The 23,656-nt window shown below is 44.6% G+C and overlaps 1 protein-coding gene across 2 annotated transcripts in view; it reads right to left on the reverse strand.

The window, feature by feature from the left end:
- Positions 1-844: 844 nt before the first annotated feature.
- Positions 845-23,656, reverse strand: part of TTC7A (tetratricopeptide repeat domain 7A) — a 206,679-nt gene continuing 183,867 nt past the window's right edge. For both annotated transcript variants that reach the window (XM_005532709.3, XM_014261259.2), the window contains one exon: positions 845-6,236. In XM_005532709.3, coding sequence (XP_005532766.1) covers positions 6,015-6,236 — 222 coding nt within the window. In that variant the 3' untranslated portion in view covers positions 845-6,014. The remainder of the gene's footprint in view (positions 6,237-23,656) is intronic.

Consider the following 23,656-nt stretch of genomic DNA (forward strand, 5'->3'; position numbering starts at 1 on the left):
TATCAACATTTTCTCTAACACCAGTCTTTAAAGAGCAGGAGGTTATTTTCCCTTCAACTGTCATGGAAGAGAGCATCTGGGAAGCAGGGATGCTTCCCATCTCTTCCTTTGGGGAGTTTATAGGACTGCTAAATATCAGGAACTGCTAAATATCTGGACCTCATATAAAGCAGGAATATATTATACACAGCTGAACATTCTGATGCAGAAAGAAGTGGAGGTATGAATCAACTATTAAAAATTACATGAAATATAAATAATTAAAATGTATTAAATTATTCTTAATGACCTTTCAAGAGTATTGTGCCAAAATTATCACTGAAATGCAACTTGGTTCTCTGCAAGGGAAGAAGTGATTCTGTATGAAAGGTGGAGCTCCCAAACCAACTGGAGCTCCTTCCAGCAAAAAATAAGGGGCAAAAAGGCTTATTTTCTTTCCATTTAAACAGAAGGGAATATTAAATGTCTGTGTGATGCAGAGAGGGTACCAGGCAATGTACCAGCATTAGGTACCAGCAAAGATGAGATGAGGACTCAGAGAGGACAGAACGATGAAATTCTCCAGCTTTTGCTGGGGTTCAGTTGCAGGCCTCCAGCTGGGCTCCTCCTTGGAGGGGACGTGGAAGCCTTCTCCCTCCCTCCCTCCTCCCTCCTCCCCTCCCTCCCTCCCTCCCTCCCTCCCTCCCTCCCTCCCTCCCTCCCTCCCTCCCTCCTCCCCTCCTCCTCCCTCCCTCCCTCCCTCCCTCCCTCCCTCCCTCCCTCCCTCCCTCCCTCCCTCCCTCCCTCCCTCCCTCCCTCCCTCCCTCCCTCCCTCCCTCCCTCCTTTCTATCAAGAGAAAGAAAGTCAAAGCCAATATTTTATTCACTCCAGTTTTCAATTTTGAAGTCCGTACAAGCAGCTGAAGGACTTAAATCTATTATTGCCACAGAGGAACCTCATTCTACTTGAGCTATGCTGAATACACTCATAAACCAAAGCAGCCACAGTTATGAAGAAATGTTCTTCAAAAACCTCATCCTTAATCTCATTTGAGTATGAAACTAAGGGACGGACTTTTTAAGCAGGCCCTCTTGAAATCTTCCCAAAAGATTAATGTGTAAATGCACAGAATGCTCTGGAAGCTCTTGAGTGGAGACATTTTATTTACAAATAACCACAGGAGTAACTGTTCCTAGCAAAAAGATGATTAATGGCATTGTGGCCGAAGTAAGGTGACAAAGTAAACTTGACAGCATAGTATTTGCATATTACCTGGATGTTAGAGTTTCTCACACTACCTTTATTTCTTTTTACTGGATGAAACACAAAAAAAGCATGATGCTTGCTTAAATCTCTACAAATCCAAACAAGCTACATCGCTCCATTTTCTTGGCTCTGTTCCTCCCTGAAGGCATGCTGCTTGCATGATCACTCTCGTTTTTCCCATGAACTACAGGGTGTAGGCCAAAATACCCTTTGCAACTGCTAAGCACACTGGGTTCCAGTTAATGTAACAACTGGACATTTCATAATGCTTGAAGCATCCATGGCATGAATATATTAAAATGTATTTATAAAATATATTAAAATATATTAGAATATATTCAAAGTCCAGAAATTAGAAGGAAATATAAGGAGCGCTTCTGTTTCCCACAGGGTCAATTTTATTAAACTTGGTGGAAATACCTTACAATGGCAAAAAAAGTTAAGTTACACGGAAAACTGATTCTGACACCCTTGACAACAGTATCAGAGTGGCATGTAGGACATGCTTGGATGTGCAAAAGCTAAGCACTTCTCTGCACTGGCTCAGGGAAGTTCTTGTATCATCATGGGCTGCTACGCAATGGCACAGCGTTGCATCTCCATCAGTAGTTTAAGCCACTGACTGGTATGTGTTTCTGTGGGAAAATGAGCTGGATCTTTTAGTATCCAGTTCACTTGGGAACCTGCCTTGGTTTCCTGGAGCTGAAGGCACGAGCCAGTTCATTAGAAGTAAAGTTGGAGGAACCATCTTGGCAACTGCTGGGTCAGTGTTTACCTCCCCTCCTGCCAACATCACTGACTGATGGATGATTCAGCTTTCTATTTCTGGGAAAAACAACCTTCTATCTGATCATGCACTGATATGCCGCAGCACTGAACAACGCAGCAGTAAGGAAACTGTCCCTTGGAGCCAGGCTTAGGGAGCAGTCTGAAGGTCATTAAAGCAGCACAAGTGATGGGGTGTTGGCCTACAAGACTCACTGGGCTGGTGGCAGCAGCCACCCTGCAGGTGGCAGGCACCAGGGCAGTGCTGATGGGCATGCAGATGGGTGCCATAGCTGTCCCTTTGGGCACAAAGCAGCTCCCCTTAGCTAAGTAAGGAGGGAAAGGCATCTCAGCTCCACATGCCCATTGCCTAATTGTCAAATATGCCTGTAATACAACTGAGCCAGAGGGAATTATTCCTGTGCACAGTTGCTTTGGGAAGCCTTCCTCATGTAGGCTGAACTGCAACTATCAAATCTCTGTTGGATTGGCTGGAAAAATGGCAGTCATGTCTTTTCACTAAAAAGGATTGTTTCCCACTCTGCTGTCATTAAAAGGAAATACAAACTAGCCAAACTCATTAAGTACCTAGACTCTGAAAATGGAGCATTTTTTTGACAAAATAAGTGTAATTCAAACTGCAGCAGCCAGTGCTGTGCCTGCTTTGGTACCCAGCCAGTGAATTTTAAAGTAAACACCCTCCAGGACTGTTCTCCATTTGGATTTATTAGTCATTACCAAGAAAAGATAATTAGCACTTCTGAGGAATTGTGATAATCAGTAGCACGAATTGTTACCAATAGAAACGGATGAGGTTCTTGTGTGGCGCAGGAGTCTGCAGCTTCACTGTACTCCTGTATGGAATGAGTACACAGGTGGGCAGACCCTCAGCTGGGAGAATGCTCATAACCAACCACTCCAGTGGCACTGATGACACTTTACATGGGATAAGGCAGGGAGGGGAGCTATTCCCTGGCCTGTTTGGCTTCTCCTGTTATCCTAACGGCAGAGTCAGTTTTGTTACAATATACAATCCTCCTTGTTGGTCAAAGGCAACTCCTTCACTGCACAACAGGAAAATAGAAGGTAATTATTTTTTCTTTTTGCATGCAATCTTCCAAAAAAATGGAAAAGAACCTTGTGGTGGAACAAGAGAAATGCGAAACTTTAGGCAATAATGTGGGCTTTTTATCTTCCTCTTTCAAAACTAATGAATGAGAAAACTGTTAAGACTCAGGTCAGTGCTAAAACTTGCAGAATTGGTTCCCCAAAGTTATTGGAGATTCCAGTGCCAGAAACACTCATTATTGCACACAACATGGGACTACCTTGGCAACATCTGACTTGCTGATGCACTCAAAGCATTCATGAATGTTTGCCCCTCTACCAGGAAGATGAGTGCTGTGGCAAGTCTGATTATCATCAGCATGAAGTTTGCCTGATCACAGCAAACGTGATGGGCTGGTGGCTGTTTACAAGCTATGTATACAGAAGCAAATGAATTTGTGAGTGAGTGCTTTTCAGCTGCTGCTGGGAAACAGGCACCCACCTGCCAGGTCACAGACCAGCTACATTATGGACCTCTTAAAGAAGCATCTTGGTTGCAGAGGTAGATGCGCAACTTGTACTCAGATAGCTACCCAGTACACAGAAGTTGCTATGGCAGTGCTTTGCAAATATACACTGCACAACAGAACAGCGATGTGTGACCACACGGGCTCTTGTTTTGTGTCTTACACAGAAGATCTGCTCCTACCCTGGGAACTGTGGAGCAGAACAAACACCATAATCTAATATCTATCTATATATTTCTCTGCTTAAATCTATTGTCAGATTGCATCTGACTGGAACTGGGTTTAAAACATCTGGGTAACAATTTATATATTATGTCAACAACAGCATCTCTCCCCCTCCCCTTCCCTCTTTCTCCCCTCAGTGCAGAGCGAGCTGACTTCATAGCATCCTTCACAGCAAAACGTGTCTCGGCTGCATCTTTCTGTCTTCATGAAACTCCTTTAATTCAGGTACTTTAACACCTACTCCTTCCTCTGCTGCTGGTGCTTTTTCAAACAAGAAATGCAGCTGGGGAACACCATCTCCTTGGAAACCTACCCCTGGCCTAAAATAGTCCATCTGGGGGCCTGTGTGGCACTGGAAAGACAGAGAACTCATGGACTGAGCACCTTTCACAGCTGGGCTGATTTCACCTGGAGTGAAATCAGAGTAGAGCAGATCTGGAATCCCTCAGTGAACAGATAAATAACCTAGGCTATTGCATCTGCATAATTTAAAGGGCAAAAAATATAAATATTGGCCTGGGAGTGCACCAGATTGCTGCAAGGAACCTGAGACCAGGGTGATTCCCTTGGTGCAGGCATCTTGAGGGAAGGCTGGGGGCAGGAGCTCTCTGCTGGTGTGGGCTGGGAGCAGCACAAGGAGCCAGCTCTCCATTAGCATGCAGATTTCCAAATAACTGTAAACAATGCTGACTTCAAGCCTGTTCTCAGAGCCTCAGGCTCAGTAAGAAACAGCCCCATCTTATTTATTGCCTGAGGATATTATTATTTCCGGAGTGAAGTAGTTGTGGATCACAATACTGGGCAGAATTATAGTACGAAGTATGCTTTAGTGCAAATTTAAGTCACAAATCTTCTTTGGACAAAAACCTTTTTTTTTTTTTTTTCTTTTTTTGTAGAAAAGTGGAGCAAATTTCTGCATCATCTTAACTTCTTTACCTTGGGACTGGTCTGGACAGGGCTGGCTCTTGTGTGACAGCACAGTCTGGCTTCACCTCGCTGCCAAGGCCCCGGGGAGGTCACGCTGAGCTAAGGAACAGCTCAGCAGGGCTGCCAGCTGCATCCCCTCCCTGGCTGTCACAGCCATGGGGGGGCTGTATGGATCAGAAGGTCCTCACTATTACCTCTGATAGGAGATGCAAAATGATGCCACTGAAGGCTCAATTCTGTACCTCTAATGTGAAATTTCTATGGACAGTCTGAAGATTTAATTTTAAGGAAGAAGCAATTCATATACATACATACTGCCTTCAGCACACTTTCCCTTAAAAGACCGCTGCCTTCTTTTGCATCATCAAAAGATGGGTATGAAAATATTTTGTGCCAGGAATGGTAATGCAGTCTATGGCACAGAGTTCAGTCACTATATACTGGTAAACACTACATTCCTTACTAAACGGATGCAATAGGTGATTAATAAGAATGAAGCTCAGAGTTTATAATTAGTAACTTCATGTAAAGCCTTTCAATAAATATGTAAGTGGATATATTTATGTGTTTTTAATACTAGTTCAAGTGTGAATTGATTTGGTCTTTGGTCTTTCTGCTTTTGTGAATTATACTGCAATAGCAGCTTTATTTTTAAAAAAGTATTTTTAATTTAAATTGGTCTAGGCAAGTGCTACACTAAATATAGTGAGCATATACAGTATATAAAAGCAAGGCAGGAAATAGGATTATCAAAATAGATGAAATAATTTTGTAAACAGCATATACTGCATGACTATTTGGTGCAATTGTCATACTTGTCCTGTTAGATCTGTGGGGAGACAGCCACATACTTAAACACAACTTGGTCAAATTAGTTGGTGAATTTACTTCAGAGCAGGTCTGGGCTTAATTCAGGGCTTGGGGGTTTTATTTTCAATGAACACTGAAAGGCGCAAGTGCTTTAAACAGCTGTACCCTAGTACATTCTTTCTACAGTCACTTTGAACCAATACTTTAAAATAAGCCTTGCTATTAACTTGAACAGGAGGTTAGCCAGGCACCTGTGAAGAAAAAGGCATTCTCTGTTTCTGCCTGTTGCAAATTCTTCTACAGTTTGGCTTGTCTAAGCTAAGCCTGTAGACCTGAGCCCCATCTTGGAATTATTTAGCCCAGTTCAAGGTTACAATGGCACTTCTCTGTAGGGCTTTTTCTTTGTTTATCTGCTTGGTTTTGTTGTCTGTCCACACAATGAAAGTTCTTAGCTACATGGAAAAGCTTCAGAGCTCCCTGGGTATGACGGTGAATGGAATGACAGGACTGCTGGATTCAAGGTCCAGGGCAGTAAGGAAACATTCAATGGCTGCTTCATTTTTCCCCTGAGCTTGCAAGACCTCTCCAAGGCTGTTCCAGGCAATGTGACTGGTGGTCTGGATCCGGATGGCATCTCTGAGGACTTTCTGGGCCAGTTCCCTCCGCCCAAGTCTGCTCAGCACCAGGCCCTGTCAACAAACAAATGATGAGCAGTTAACAACAGCACACAAGAGAGGAAGAAATTAAGTACCCCAAGCTCCCACCAAGCTGCCCTATGACTGCAGGCACAGGAATCCTATGGAGAGAGCATCTCCACCTATTTCTGAAGAATAGAAGTGATCAGTTGTTAAGTTCTGTGTTTTTTGATAGTGATGCACAATTTAAAAAGTAATGGTGAAAATAATTTTTTTTTTAAAGCAGATTCAGATTCAGCTCTGCAAGTGCTCCTGCTGTGTGCTACTGGGAGAGTGTTTACTGGTACTATACGGAAGAAAGGTTACAGGCCCTTTAAGCATCCCTCTCTCCTTACCCAGAAAATATACACAGGTTTGACTACAGCCAGAATTCATTCCTGCACAACTGCAACACCCAGCTGAGGCTGAGGTAAAGTCTCTCATCTCCCACATCCTGACCACACTGAGATCTTTCTTCTCATCAAACAGGAGGCAGAGGGATGTGGTCTCCTTCCCAGCCTTCTACAGGCAGGCTGTATGTAATAGCATGGGATGTAACAGCTCTGTCCTCTTGCACTTCAATTTAGATCCTACAGCAGTGTGGGGGAGTAGAAGGATGCAGGAACCTTGTTTAAAAAGCTGTCCTTAGGGTAAGAAAAGACACAAGTGGGTGTAACCATCTGGAAGGAACAGGAGGGGGAGGATAAAAGAAGTGTTAGGAAGAACATGTTTTCCTATAGGGCTCTCATGGATATGTCTGAATCCACAAAGCACTAATGAGCCAGGCTCCCTGTAAATTACACAGCCGTCAATCACACCGAGCCCAGATGGTCTTTGCCCCAGATAGGGGCTTTGCAGGCCACAAAATATCCATGGCATTTCTCTGCTTCCTCCTGAAGGTGCACACACCAGGATGAACCTTCCACCAGCTTCATGTAGGTGTGGCCTCTGGAAGAAGCAACCAGCACTGCCATGTCACCTGCCAAGCTCTGCATGGCTTCTGCCCACATTGACCCATGGAAATGCTGGCAAATGAGATGACTGCCTGACTTCATGCTTTTCCTGGGACAATGTAGTAGGTGGATGCATATATGTAAAGAAAAGCATTAGCTTAATCTTTAATCCATCTAATTACTTTTAGTGCATATGAAAAAGATGTAAGAAACCTGAAATCTCTCACAACTAGAACCCAAGTAAATTTCTGATGAAAGAATGGTGATGCTTTTAGAAATAGTGAAGATTTTTCCTCTGTTTTGTTTTGTTTGGTTTTACAAAAATACCATTAAACACAGGGTACATCAGCATCCTTAAGGCCAGTGATAGTACCTACAGAAACACATTAAGTTGCCTGAGAGAAAAAATAAGAAACACCCATTTAATCAAATATTGGTGATGCTATGAAAAGCTTCACTAACTCTTTCTTGCCCACAACCTTGACCTGAATAATCAACTCAGTATCAAATCTGATCCTTTAGAGATGCAGTAGGGGTGGAACAGAGGTTCCCTCGTGGGAGAGGTTGGTTCCCCCGGAGGTGGCTGCCTGGAGATGACTGCAGGCACATAATGACAGACTGGAAGGTATTTGTGCAATTATAATTTGAGTCACTTTATTGCCAGGGATAATGCAGCATAGAAAGGGCAAGTAGTGTGGCCATAGCAAATCTGTTGCTGAGCCAAGAACAGACAGGAGCTATCTCAGCTCAAGTTTGCCCTTGACCACAAATCCACTCTTCCTAAAATCTCTTCCTCCTGTGCTGGTCAAGTAGAGTCAATTGTGCTCTCTGGTGATCCGGGACCCAATGCTGTCCTCACCCTGACACTATGCAGCATCGAGCCTCTCAATGCTCTCAGAGGGCTGCTGGCCCTGGAGGCACAGGGGCCAGTGAGCCCGTGCAGCTGCTGTCTGTCATCCCTCTCCAACGAGGAGGGGAATTCCCTGCCTGGCTGACATCTTGCGCCTCTCAACAGTGCTACAGAGAAATCCACCTCATCGTAAACTGCTTGGGCAGCACAGCTCCCCTGCATGCCCCAGCACCCTTGCTGGTCAAGACCCAGAGCCTCGTGTGGCTTCCCTGCCATGGCTCCCCAGTGTTTGCTGTGCCTGTGCTCGAGGCCCAGGTGGAGCACTGTGTTCTGCATGCCCAGCTGCGGTGCCCAGCGGGGGCAGATGCCCACCAGGAAATGCAGCTCACATGAAAATTTCTTCTTTAGTAGTCAGTGCTTTCAAGCTTGCCAGTTTAGCTGAGAAAACATCTGTGAACCCTCAGAGAGAGTTATTCCAGGCTCCCCAAAGCCAGGGGAAGGCCTCCTGTTGATGCTGCAATATAATGTACAAGTGAAAAACTGCTGTGTTTTTGGAGGAAACATTTGCTAAAGGAGTTTGGGATTTTCACCTCCTCCTTGCTTACATGCACAACTGTTGGTGCCAAATGCTGCCCAGGTCCATGGCCCTTCCCAGGCATGTCACCATCCTGCTTCCCCCTTCTGGTAAGGAAAAGCCTCCTGCCCTCTTCCTGCACACATGCCTGGACTTCCATGCAGTGTGGGCACATGACACTGGACTCTAAGCCTCAGCCCAAGTGTAGGTTGGGGTTTGGCCAACCCAGGTCTGCCAACACTCCCCAGCCCCAGCACAGAGACCTACTCCTTTGCCCAGAGTGAGCTGTGACAGATGGTGTCAGTCTTTTCGTGAGGCTTAACTGAAGCAGCACAAATATGCTGCTGATGTGTAAAGAACAGGTTGAACATCATTAATTCTGTGTGCAGGAGAGTTTCTGGTTTTGTATTTTCTCTCTCCTCTCCTCCCCACACCACTCCTTGCAAACCACAAGCATTTTGAGAGCTGGAGGCTGCACAAACCTCAAGCCTCAGGAAGGCGCAGCATCAAGCACTTGAGTTTTTGCTTCTCTGCGGTATTTGCACTTGAGAGCTTCTCCTTGCTACTGAATTTCTAATTTCCCCATGGAGTCTGGCTTGCTATAAACAATGCTTGCATGTTGTTGCTATGTAGGTCCAGTTGGAATCTGCCTACAGTGCAAAAGAAAAAAAAATATCTAAATTCAGAAAGCCACCCACTGAAGGGAAATTTGCATTTTTATCTGGAAGATTTTTTTAAAAAAGATTTTTCTAATGAAAGTTCAGCTCCTGAGTTTCTATGGAAACTCATCTATTTGGTGTGCATGCATAATTTCATCAAGTCAGATCTCAGAAAGATGAGCAATTAGTATAAATACAAGCAGGAATGTGATTAAGGGTTTCATCCTCTTATTCCTGAAGATGGAAGGTAGGACTGGGTTTTGTTGTCTTTCCTCAGTTTCTCTTTGTCTTTTTGCCAAAACAATGCAGAAACTGGTACACAAGTAGTCTGACTCCTCCGCCACCTCCTGGCTAGCACTGGCACTTCTGGTTCTGCCCAGTGATTTTCCTCCCAAAGATGACAAGTACCTCTAAGTATGGCCCTCTCTGTCAATGGTGTTGGTACTGAGTCAGACTCTAAGGAGCAATGGGAACGGGCTTATTTTTAAACTCAAGAAAATTATAAATAGTAAAAAAATCCCAAACCAACTCAAAAGTTGAGTGGGAATCATTTTTCCTTCAAACTCCTATGGGCAGACCAGCTCCTTGTCAGCCACCCACAGGCATTTCATGACCCACTTGCACCAACACAGCTGCACAATTCTGGGATGTGAATAACTCACTCACTTACTCACTCACTCGAGAAGGTCTGAGGGTAACCTCTGCAAATGAATTTAATTTCTTCTTAAGATCTGAAGATGTACCTTGGGTCTTGTAAATAGAGGCAGAGTGATGAAGGCAGAGTACAAGCTAGACTGTAAAAGACAGAACTGAGAGATCTGGCAGAAACTCAGCTGAGGTGAAGGGCTGTGAGACCGGGACAGTCTAACAGGGTATGAAGGCTGAGAGGGGGCAGCAAAACTGGTCTGCTGATTTTGTGTGCCTTATGCTGACAGCTAGACTCCTGAATTGATGGTTTTTAATTTCAGGGAACAGAGGGTGCCTATGGGAAGCCTTATCAAAGGTATTTTTCACCTTATGTGCATGCAAAACAAACAAAACCTAAACCACTTCTTTGGTGACATGGACTCCCTTGCCTTCAGTGATGAGATACTTAGTAATTGATACTTGAGTGAGGCTATTTTTGTTTTAGAATACGAGAGCCATATTTCAATTTAAGTTAGATGAGGAAAAAAATTACCTATTTTCAATTTTCACTAATAAAGAAAGTGAGCATAAACCACACTTGAAGTCTCAGTTTTAGAAGGTTGTGAAATTTCTACCTGTGGCTGTATTTCCTTAAGAGTTTGACAAAAGCTCTTCAAATGTTAGCTCACAAAATTCCCAGAAAAATAGTGCAGGAAAGATGTTATGGAAGACTACAAAATAAGCCTCACATACTGGAGTTTATTTTTAGTAATGACTATCAAAACTTCCTCTGCAAATGTTTAGTTCAAACAACTGATGAGCTGTGGGGAGTTGTCTCTTTCCAAATAGGTGGCACAGATTAGCTTGTTCTTTCTTTTAGGTCTTGTACTGGAAAGAGATGTCCATAAAAACATTTCATTTCATTCCTGGAAGGTTGCTTTTTGTTATATTTGCAAGGTCATCTCATTTTTGGAGAATCTGTATAGGTGGACTAGACTCTATCCTTTACAAATGGATTTTAATAATCACATTAAATGCAAATTCTCACTGTCTTTGCATGAGACTCTAATTCCAAAGTGAGGTTGTCTCTGATGCTCGTCTCTATTTAGCAGAGCATTTCTGCCTATTATTGTCTGAATACCCTCCTAAGTTTCCGGAATTAATCAGACTTTGCTGCTGGGCTTCCTTAAGTGCATTATTTAATTAATTTCAAGGTAAATGCAGTATCCTTACTGTCTACTCACATCTGTAATGTGGACATATCACTTGTGGTTAGTAGGAGGGTAATCAGCAGCTGGCAAAAGCAGGACGTGCTGCAGAAAAGTGATCGTTCAGAAGTGTGCTTATTCAGCAGAACCCTACAAAAAGCCTTTCAAAATGCATTTGGTATTTTGGTGGTAACAGTCTCATGTAACAGAAAAATCCGCACTGCTACAGGGCTACACACGCTTCTGTAATTATTTAGGAATCAGAATAAGTTGTAAGCAAAATCTGTTGCATACGCCATGAAATATCAGTGTTCTTCTGGAAAATGGCAAAGATTAACCCTGGAAGTCCTTGGTCTCCTAGAATAAAGAAAGACATGTAAGTTGCCAATTGCTCTGTGATTCTTTCCCCCTACATTCTGTTATAAATTTGTATTGTGATATTGGCTTTCGCAGATGAATATTATATTTTAAATACTTTTTAGCTATGTATGTACTTTTTTTCTTGCTAACAAGTCTTAAGTTTAAAAGAATTTCCTAGGTACAAGGCAAGGAAACCCCAGAGGGCAAGGACACTGGGGCCCAAGCTGTTATCAGGAGAACAATAGAGCTCAAACTGTTATCAGCAGAAGATATGAAGCCCAGCTGTCCTCAGGGGAAGGATGATGGCCCCGGATGGTTATCAGCAAGTGACCATTTGCAAAAGAAAGGAAACCAAACTTCAAATAATGCTGACCAGCAAGAATAATGATGACCAGCAGGGATAGTGCTGACCAGCAGAAAATAAAGATTGTGCAAAAGCATATTCTAGGAAGGCGGAACTAGGGAGGGGACATGTTTTTGAATATGCATAGAATCCTCGCAGCAGGAGGGGATAAAGGGAGTGATCCCAAGATACCAGGTACACACCTGGCAAGGCGCCAGGGCACCCAGCCGTTTTAACCCTTTGCTTTATTTCTTTTGTCTCCTAATTGTCTTTTGTTTATATTAAATTCTTTTTATAATTTATTAAGTGAATCTCATTTTTAATAATTCACAATCTGTGCATCTCTGAAGAGCCAGGATTATTTATTTTGTTTTTAGCTGTGAGCAGTGAATTGAGTTTCTGTTGCACTGTCACTTAGCCATGCAGTGCCTGGCAGTGTGGGGATAGCTAATCACCCATTTTGCTGATTCAGTCCAGGTTGTGGTGAACCTGAGATATACATTTGAACTGTTTTATGAAAAGACACTGTAGGAGTACAGGGAGCAATCAGGGTCCTCTCACTGAACTGAGTTAGACTGCATCCTAATTTATTGCCCTAACAAAGGATGACTGGGATTCACTTCTGAGAGAAAGCTTGTCTTTCAATGTTTCTGCTGGCTCCTTTGTTGAGAGCAGCTTTTCCTCCTCTTCCTTCCCCCCCTCCATCTCCTCTGCCCAAGCTGCTGCATCCCCTCTTGTCAATGACACTGAAGTGCTGCATTTGATAAAGCAGAGGAAGGGAAGGAGAAGAGAGGGAAGACAGGCTGGGCCACTGCAAAACACAGAATATGGAAAGGAGAAATGAAGGAACAGCACTAGGGGGGAGGATGGGGGGACTGGCTGGAAAAAGCAAAAACCTGAGGTTGCATCACAATTTGTAGCACTTGTGTACTGCCTGTGGGTTTTAACTCAGTAGGCTCACTATGGAGACTTCAGTACTGCAGGCATTTAAAGGCAGCCTAGCCTTTGCTGTTTACATTTCATTGCAGCCTCTCTGTGTGCTACAGAGGAGGGTGAGGGAAGGGAAGAAATGAGACTGCAAGGAGGTATCAGGAGAGACAGACTACCTGAGTGTGAAAACAGTGACAACTTAAGCCCACCACTGACCTGGGCACATGGATATGCTTTATCAATCATAGTGAGGTAGTGTTTGCAGGGAGAGGAGAAAAAGCAAAAGAAAGAAAAGACCAAAAGTGGTGACGTCCTGGAGAGACGGACGTCCCCCCCTTAGCTTGCCAATGTGTTTTCCAAGGCAATGAGTAATTGCAAAGGCAGCATCTCGCCCAGGCCCCCTGTGAGGCCAAGGCACTCCCTGTTTCGCAGAAGGGAAGCATTGTGCCATGCTGCACATTGCCCTCTCACCAGGCTTGCTGTCTCTATTTGAGTTCATCAAATGTTAGCAGGGATGTTTCTACCATGTTTGAAGCTTAAATGTGGTAAAACATTTATTGACATAAAAAGCAAACCCTACGGCAGCATTTCAAACCAGGAGGCTCCGATCTCTTCACAGGGAGGCTCATACAAGCCTAGGGAGAATGAAGAGTTTTTCTGCCTTGTTGGATTGTTGTCACTTAAGCTCCATGGAAAGCAGAATCGTTTGGTGCATGCTGAATATTCTCTAGACAGTTCTTCCTTTGCTGAGACCTACATGGAGATGAAGCAGGAAGCAAGAAAACCTAACAGGATTCCTCAACCACATATCTGAGAGCAACTAAATCCAGTATTTGTTTCAAAGTTTCTTTTCCTAGGGAGGGAAAGATTTCTCCCAGCCCTGATCTTAACAGTCGTCACAGTAATGTTGCAATAGAGAACACAGGAGATTCAACTACAACTCAGGCTCAGGGTGTTGTCTGTAAAAATATGCGCCAAAAGAAGGTCCCAAACTGATAAGAAATAACAATTTAGAATGCATAATTTATAACATAAGGTGCCAATTCTGCTATACATTATACTGGCTTCCCTGACAGAAAGCCTTGTGGAAATTAGTGAGATTTGGCCTGAATATATCCAAGTATCTCAAAATCTGTGCAGAATTGAAACTGATAACCATCAGCAAAGGGAGAAAAGGCATGTAACACACATGCAGGATGTTGAAGAGCTGCAGGTAACCTGCTGGCTAAAGCACTCAACTAGAAAGCTGTAGCTGTGCTCCATTGGCAGGGACAGAGTCAAGGGACAAGCTTTGGGAAGCAGACGTCCTGGGTATAAGCATTCTCAGCCTAAGGAGGCTTGAGAACTTGCCTCTCTGGTGCCCAGGGAGTAACTTTTAGCAAATGATTTAAAGAGGGCAGGGCAGCTGTTAAGCACCCTCATTGCCACAGGGGGGGTCAAAACTCTGCCTTTATTTTGATAGTAAGCAGGTGCCTATATTTTGTTGCACCTAACAAAATGTTGCTGCAGATAGCTGGGAAATGTCTAGGCTTGAGAACTGAACACCAAATTAACCTGAGTGTCCACAGTGGGCTGTGGCTGAGGAATAGGGAATTACTGTTTTTTTAGGTATCTCTCCAGTGCCAAAGCTGGATCCTTCCCCAGTTTTTAATGCAGTGCTTTGCAACAAATGAGGGGCTGATGCACACATTTCCCATGCATGTTATCTTCCCCTCTGCTTAGAGAGTACATCTTGTCTGAATGTATGAGTCATGAACAGGTTCTCACAGACAACAGCTTCAGCTCTGCTGAGGGTCTCTGAGCCTCAGTCCCACAGAATTTATGGTCAGAGTAAATGCTGCCATTTAGTATGGCACTGAGAAGAGGCACAGTGCAGAGAAGACACACTGACAGAAGCATACAGCATGCCAATGTAGATTACAGCAGATGTCTTCTGAAAGGAGAGCCGAGGTACTTAAAATATCTTAATTTGCTTAGTTTTCCACTACTGGCAGTCGCTGGGATAGCATGTGATTAATGATACCCTCCACGCAACAACAGCCTCTGCATGCAGTATAGCAGCTGAGCGCTAAGCTTACCTCAGCTGCTGGGAAACACAGTGAGCTGGGCAGGAACACACTGCTGTAGTCCAGCCAGTGCCTCCAGATTTTGCTCCAGTGCCTCTGATCCCACAAGGAGTATGTACTTCCTTATTGTTTCTTAACACAGAATCTCTCCTAAATCAGGAACCTCTATGTACAAAGATTTTGCTGAATTACAGTTTGCATTTTCTGTTACATGCTCAAGAGAGAACGAATGAAGAAGCTTCTTGAGAAGGTAAAGACTCGACAAATACTGCACATAACATCAGCATAAACAGAAGCTCCAGCAACACTGGAGAGCTGTTTTCATCACTGGAGTGATGTTTTCATGCCTCCCGTTTGCTTGGCAAGAAGGGACTTCTGCTTCCTTCTCTTGACTGTGGCCAGCTTGGTGTGCATCACGACAGCTTGCTGAAAACCTGGAAGTCTCACTAGTTCCCACGCCCCTGTTTGTGCAGCTGTGTCTTATGTACCAGGAGGCAGCACACTCTGCTATTGTGCTACACACTATTTTATTTACTGTATTACTACAGCCTATAACTCTGTCCTGTCCTGCAATAACAAGCAGCTTAAACAGCACAGAATTTAGACTAATTATAACCAGTTTCCTTGTTTATGAAAAATAGTTTTTGAAGGTTGAAGTATAAAGGGGATCGTCATTCCACCTCTTCTCCTTTCTAACAGCTCCCTGAGCACTTTCTGAAACATCATTAATGAGTTCAGCTGCAGACCAACCTGACTATTCAATTCTGGGCTTTAATTTGATCTTGGAGCAAAGCACAATAGAAGGACAATACTGCTTAGTAAAACTGCAGTAGTATCTTGAGGCCTGTGTATAGGAAACCATAACTAAAGCTAGTGATCACCTGGAAGATCACGGTGGAGCTCAGCTGAGAAGCATCTGCTGCAGGTTAAGATCAGGCCAAAGATAATGTCTTTCAACCTGGACGCAAGTTTTATTCTTCAGAGATAACTGAACCACCCCAGGATTGCCATGGGTTTAAGAAATGTATTGGGTTCTTCTCTTATAAGGTGTTACACACACTTTGGAGATCAGAGAAGAACTGGGGAGTTCTGTCTTGCAGGATTTTACTGTGGTTTCTAATGTTATATAAACAGGGCCTGAATAATGTGATAATTAGTACCTCAGGGACATGGAGGATAACCTACCATAACAGAGGAAAGCAAGTGATTTGCACAGATAAACAGGAGTACAGATCCCTTGTACAGAATACAGAAACGGGGATAATCCACCTCTGAGAAGCAGAGCACCAGCCGTCCCGCTAATGGACTGAAATCTCTGCACTGTGCACTGGATCAGATTTGTTCCTTCCAGTGACCCCAAATGCCTCAGCAGGCCCTGTATTTCGTTGATACGGGAACTGCGCAGCTCCCCCAAGAGAGGAAATGGCCACTCAGAGTGTCTAGGCTTTGGTGTCAGGCAATCACTTATCACCTTGTGATGGCTTCACTGTCTCCACTGGATGGAGGAAGGAAGCCTGGCAACTGCAGAGGAGGAGAACGGGCAACAAACCAGCAAAACAAGTCTGTCAGCTCCTAACTGGTGCTCAGGAGCCCTGATCTTGCTGCACTGCCAGGGATTTGATCCGATCGCTGGGCTACAGAAGCTGCCATTTAACTACTGGATTTGCTCGGAGGATGGCAGTGGGGGAGGGCGGTTTCTGTAGCGAACAGAAATGAGAAGAACAAAGTGTTTGTAATTCCTTGGACAGTGAGTGAGCTGACACACAAGCTCATTAATGTGAACATCCAAAATGCTCATTTCTCCTCAGGGAGCCAGTGACTAAAGGCAAAGCCAAGTTCTCCCCCTCAAGCTCAGCTGCTTCAACACAAAAATTTGAGTTAAGAGGCTCCTCTAAGGATTGCTTTTCCCCAGGGAGAGCTTAGAGCATTTATTTTGGGATATCTGAAGCACAGGAACATTCCTGGGATTCTGCAATAAGCTTCAGAGGTGGGAAAACAGAATTTGCTAACCAGCATGATTTGCAAGGAGACTACCAATCATCTCTAAAAGACAGATGTTGCTCTACTGTTGTCCTTTTTGGTGAAGATGCAAAAGGAATGTGCTGGACAGGCATCATATCCATCAGGTATTCTCTTTGGGTCAGATTAGAATTAGTTTTTGGGACTCTCCAGCCCAGCCCATAACCCACCTGTGTGAGATTGCAGGGTACTGCTGTTGCACTGACAGGCAGAAGGCAGCTGTCCTGATTTCCCTCTGCATGACTGGGGATGATCCCTACCACCATAGCATTACATACAGGGAGCTGCAATCATCTGCTGGGGAATTCCAGTGGAGAGCACCTGCCCACATGGCTGATGGTCCACCAGGAAGTGCTGCACTGCTGAGGTGCCATTTTTGGAAGGAGGTGTGATAAATGAACTTGTAAAAATTTGTAGAAATCTAAATAAATATATTTGTAGCAATAATAATATAAAATATAAAGTACAGTGTGGCCCACAAGTCCTTCCCAGATCTAGTCGCGAATTCCCACTCAAGAGATAACGACCCTAGCCGGCGCCCATCAACGGAAAAGAATGAACAGGACATGGACCATCAAGCTGACAGGGAAAGGCTCCTACGAGATACTCATCACCGGACCTGAACACCCCGCCTTGCAGGCCACCGTTGGGGGAAGCAATCAGGCAGACAAAGGGAAAAAAAAGTCCAGCCGAGATATCCATCAGCTCCAACCCGGATCCAACCATCCCATCCAGATGGCCTGAACCAAAATGAAATCAAGGAACACCCAGAACTTCTTTACATATGAGGAGACTCTGTCCGGACGTCTATTTGACTCTATTCTCCAACGCCAGGAAATCAATTCATCCAACAATCAAGGACCCTTGGTGAATGGTGCCTGCCTGGAATTTGGCCTCAAGGCACAAAATCCCTATAAAAACCCCGGACAGTCTACCCTCCTTCGTGGATTTGGGAACACCTATACCTTTGGGTATAGACCCCTGTCCACCCAGCGCTGCGCTGTTTGTTTTATTGTGGTTTTTCCTCATTGTTTATTTTTATTATAAAAATTGTTTCATAATAAATTGTTTTTTATTTAACCCAAATTTGCCTTTGCATTTATAACAGATTGGTGCCGTGACTCGGATCGGAGAAACTGCGGGGAATCTCGCTGCCCAGGACGGGTACCCCCGCTGATTTTGGCAGCCTGGTGAGTTGAGAGCCCCCGTAGTGCATTCCGATATCCGAACCAAATTTAGGCTGAGATAAAAACCACAATAAAAAGGAAAAGGATCCGGATCGGAGAGCTCGGGAAGGCACGGAGCCTTCGGGAAGCCGCGGCTTGCTTTGCTCGTAAAACGTCTAGTGTGCACAAAGACACCCACGCAGGAAAATAGCTGTAAGTACTGCTGGTTGAGTGGGCGATCGGGCGAGTGTGTGAGACGTGATCTGATCACGAAGCGAGTGTGGACTTCAAGGCCGCGTTTCCATTCTCCCGCGAGGGAATTGGCCGGCCGCGAAGGAAGCGATACAGAGTGAAAGTTTTTTTTTTCTCTCGACACACACTCGTAAAACCTGAGGCCAAAGGGTGTCTCGGGAACTGATCGCAAGGTACTAAGAGGGGAAGGGACGTCTTGTCGAGCTCGAGAATTGGTAAACCCTTTTAGTTAACGGACCCAGGTAGAGGTCCAGGAGAGGATCAAAAAGTACCGATTACAAGAGACCTCAGCTCAGCTCGCTGAAAGGTGAGTATCGGCAAATTTTGATTCCTAGAGTAAGTACACAACGCAGAAACAGATATCGACTCCCGGAGAAGTCGAAGAAAGGTAAGAATATATATTTGCGAAGTATGGGGCAGAAAAAGAGTAAGCTTCAAAGAAGAAGCACAGGGAAAGATTCCTCCGATCAGGGGGAGGAATCACCAGACATCCCACTGGAAAGTCCCTTGGGGTGGATGCTAAAACACTGGGAAGATTGTCCCCAGAGGAAGGGGAAATCAAAGGAGAAATTAATACATTATTGTATGGAGGTTTGGGGAGGACAGGAGTTGAGAAGTCACCTCACTTGGCCAGTGTTAGGCACATTTGAAAAATGGACGTGTAATAAGTTATTCTCCTATGTGGAGAACAAGGTCCCCTCAGATCCTGAGGAGAGGGAATATGCTAAGCTCTGGGTAAATGTCAGAGTAGGGCTATTTCCAATAAAACAAAAAGAAAAACGTGAGTCGAGAGCTGAGTCCTGGGAACCCCTCGATCACTTACCACCCCCATATCGTGGACCGGCGGGACCTTCCTCTGCAGATCAAGTGGTGCCTTCAGCACCCTTGGGCCCCCGAGACCAACCCACTGAGATATGTGTGTCTCAAGCGGGAGACTCGGGGCCAGCAGCGATGCCGGCAGCCCTTCCCCTTTCCCCGCCTGTAAACACCGTAACCACAGCAACCTCCTCGGTGGTTTTTCCTGCACAAGGCTGGGGATCACCCTATCCGTCCCTGCCGGTCCAGCCGCCACAACCGGGACCCTCCCATACAACGGAGGGGATTCCTCCCTTCAGCCGGGTGGCGGCAGAATTCCCACAATTGATAACAGGGAGGCAACCCACAATCACCAATTCCCCTCCCGCAAGTAGAACCCGTTTGAGAGCGAGAATGACGGATAATGAATGGAGAGAGAGTGAAGAGGGGCACCGGTTGTTCCCTCTTAGGGAAGTACCGACGGCCCCGGGAGTGATCGGTTTTGTGAATGTACCCCTTAACTCTGGAGATGTAAGGGCATTTAAAAAAGAGATGGGGCGGTTGTTGGATGACCCTTTTGGGGTGGCTGAGAGGTTAGATGAATTTTTAGGGAGTAGTATTTATACCTTTGACGATCTTATGGCAATCCTGAGATCATTGTTTAATCAGGAGGAAAGAGAGATGATTAAACAAGCCGGTATCAGAGACTGGGACAGACGCAATCCACAGGGGACACCAGGTAACCAGAAATGGCCTAGCGTAAGCCCCAGCTGGAATGCACAGACGGAGGAAGGCGGACGGAACATGATGGATTTAAGGAGCATGATTGTACAAGGTATAAGAGAAGCGGTCCCTAGGGGCCAGAATATTAGCAAAGTTTTTAGAGAGTGTCAAGGAAAAGAGGAACCACCCACTGAATAGATCGAGACATTACGGCGAAGTTTACAGATTTACTCTGAGACTGACCCGAACTCTCCTGTGGGGGAGGTTCTGTTAAAAACACAATTCGTTGCTAAATCTTGGGAAGATATTAGGAGAAAATTAGAAAAGATCGAGGGGTGGCAAGATAAAAGCCTCCAGGAGCTCCTAAGGGAAGCTCAAAAAGTATACATGAGGAGAGAAGATGAGAAGCAGAAATTGCAAGCTAAAATTTTAGTAACTGCGGTAAAAGAAGTCCAGAAACAAGAACAGATGCAGGGTAAGTTCAAAACACTACCCGGGAAAGGTCGAGGTTCTCACTGGGCAGCCCCGGCCCCACGGAGAGAGCCCCCTGAGTGCTACTACTGTAAACAGGTAGGACACGTTCAGCGGAATTGTAAACAAAAAATAAAAGATGAGAAAAATTTTTCAGGAAGATTAGGGGTGTCAGGGGCTCTTTAATTTGGGGACCAGAACATCCAAGGAGCCCTTGATAAAGTTAAAAGTGGGACCCCAACGACAGGAGGTAAGTTTTCTTGTGAATACTGGGGCAGAGAGAAGTACCCTGCAGAAATTGCCATACGGATGTGTGGCTAGCAGAGAAAAAGTTTTTGTAATCGGTGCAAAGGGAGACCCCTTTGAAGTACCTGTAATAAAAGATGTAGAAATAGAATCTGAAAATAAAATTTGCTTAGGGAATTAACTATTAGTAGAAGAAGCAGATTACAATTTGCTGGGAAGGGACATGATTGTCGCTTTAAGAATTAATATCATGATTAAAAACTCTGAATTGGTGGTGAAAATATTTAAGTTGACTCCCAAGGATGAGGAGAAAATAAACCCTGAAGTATGGCATTCAAAAGGAGAGGTAGGAAAGCTAGGTATCAAACCTATCAAAATAGAAATCGAGAACTCTGAGGACCCCATAAGGGTTAAACAATATCCCATCCCGATGGAAGGGAGAAGGGGGTTGAAACAAATAATTGATGACCTCCTAAAAGGGGGAACTTTAGAACCTTGCATGTCTCAACACAACACCCCCATCCTGGCTGTAAAAAAGACGGATGGCAGCTTCCGATTGGTCCAGGACCTACGAGCGGTAAACGCTAGGACCCGGACTAGATTCCCGGTGGTGGCCAACCCCTATACTTTACTAAATAGACTCACACCAGAAGATGTGTGGTATAGTGTGATTGATTTGAAAGATGCTTTTTGGACTTGCCCTCTGGATGAAAGGAGTAGAGATTATTTTGCATTTCAGTGGGAGGACACAGATACAAACCGTAAGCAACAGCTAAGGTGGACGGTCCTCCCCCAGGGGTTTGTGGAGTCTCTGAACCTTTTCGGACAAGCTTTAGAACAAATGTTAACCCAATTTGCTCTTGAGGACAAGACAAAGCTTTTGCAATATGTAGATGACTTGCTAATAGCTGGACCGACTGAAGAGAGCGTGAGGAAAGGCACGATTGCCTTGTTAAACTTTCTAGGAAGGAAAGGTTTGAAAGTATCAAAATCCAAGCTGCAATTCACAGAGCCTGAAATAAAATAACTCGGACATTGGATATCTCAAGGGAAAAAAAAATTGGACCCGGAGAGGGTAGCAGGCATCCTTGCATTGCCTGCACCAAAAACAAAAAGGCAAATTAGACAAATTCTAGGGCTCTTGGGATACTGCAGGCAGTGGATTGAGGGTTTCAGTGAAAAGGTGAAGTTTTTATATGAAAGATTAAACACTGACAGGCTGAAGTGGACTGAACAGGATGAGTCTAATTTTCAGAAATTAAAAACTGTTCTTATGACTGCCCCGGTACTAACTCTACCAGATACGAATAAAGAATTCCAGTTGTTTGTGGATGTGAGTGGACAAACAGCACAGGGAGTCCTGACTCAGGAATGGGCAGACAAAAAGAAGCCTATAGGGTTTCTTTCAAAGATCTTAGATCCAGTCAGTCGGGGTTGGCCTACGTGTTTACAAGCAATTGTAGCAGTGGCTCTGTTAGTGGGAGAAGCGAAGAAAATAACTTTTGGGGCTCCCCTGGTAGTTTACACTCCCCACGATGTGAGAAACATATTGCAACAAAAAGCAGAGAAGTGGCTGACTGATTCCAGGCTCCTGAAATATGAAGCCATCTTAATCAGCTCACCCGGTTTAGAATTGAAAACTACTTCTGCACAAAATCCTGCTCAGTTTTTATTCGGTGAACCTCTAGAGAAGTTAGTGCATAACTGTTCTGAGATCGTGGAGCTGCAGACCAGAATAAGACCGGACTTAGAGGATCAGGAGTTAGAAGGGGGAGAGAAGTGGTTTGTAGATGGATCCTCGAAAATTATTGAGGGAAAAAGAAAATCGGGATATGCGATAATAAATGGTGCATCTGGGGAAGTTGTAGAATCTGGTCCTTTGAAAGCAAGTTGGTCTGCACAAGCTTGCGAGCTCTATGCTCTCCTAAGAGCCCTCCGGAGGTTGAAAGGAAGGAGAGGGACCATATACACAGATTCACGGTATGCTTTCGGTGTAGTACACACTTTTGGAAAAATTTGGGAAGAGAGGGGTCTGATAAATACCAAAGGAAAAGACCTAATTCATGGGGAAATAATCCGACAGATTCTAGAGGCAGTCCGGGGGCCAAGAGAAATATCAGTTGTCCATGTAAAAGGACACCAGACAGGGTTGCAGTTTCAAACCCAAGGTAACAACCTAGCCGATAAAGAGGCAAAACGAGCAGCTCTGCTTACCGTAAGTATTCCCGAGGTGACTCCGGAGGAATCGCCTGAAATCCCCGTGCTCCCTTCAGAGAAAGAGATTGAAGAATTCAAGAGAATAGGGGGAGTCATGAAACAAGGAAAATTGTGGTTACCTGATGGGAGGGAACTGATCCCGAGGGGAGTGGCAAGGAGAATATTACAAAGACTACACAAACAGACCCATTGGGGAACTCGGGCGCTGGCTGATCAGTTCCTGAAATTTTTCGGATGCAAGGGGATTTTTGAAATTGCCAAACAAGAGGTACAGGGGTGTGTGGTTTGCCAAAAAGTGAATAAATCCAACTCCAAACAAACTGTTTGGGGAGGGCGGCCTCTCTCATACAGACCATTTGAGAGGATCCAGGTGGACTTCACCGAATTACCAAAAATCGGTAGATATAAATTCTTATTAGTAATAGTTGACAAACTAACGCACTGGGTAGAAGCCTTTCCCAGGGCAAGGGCTACGGCCCAAACAGTATCAAAAATTTTATTGGAAGAAATCATCCCTAGGTATGGGATAGTGGACTGTATTGATTTGGATCAAGGAACTCATTTCACTTCAAAAATTATAAAACAAATTTCAGAAGCTCTGGGTATTAGGTGGCAATACCACACTCCCTGGCATCCTCAGAGTTCAGGGCAGGTGGAAAGAATGAACCAGACACTTAAATCCCAATTGTCTAAACTCATGATAGAGACGAAAATGTCATGGATTAAGTGTCTCCCCCTTGCTTTACTAAATATTAGAACAATGCCCCATTCTGAAACGGGTCTGTCCCCTTTTGAAATGTTGTACGGGATGCCATACAAACATGGAATGCCAGTAGGACACCCTCAAGTGGAGGATGTGCAAATACAACCATATCTCATTGCTATCAACAAAAATTTACAGGAAGTGCGAAAACGAGGACTGATCCCCCAAAGCGCCACTCTGGGATTCGCAATACACCAGATACAGCCTGGGGAT

Source organism: Pseudopodoces humilis, chromosome 3 (genome assembly GCF_049639895.1).
Source record: "Pseudopodoces humilis isolate 2021_Gansu_Grassland_sample_001 chromosome 3, ASM4963989v1, whole genome shotgun sequence".
NCBI lineage: Eukaryota > Metazoa > Chordata > Aves > Passeriformes > Paridae > Pseudopodoces > Pseudopodoces humilis.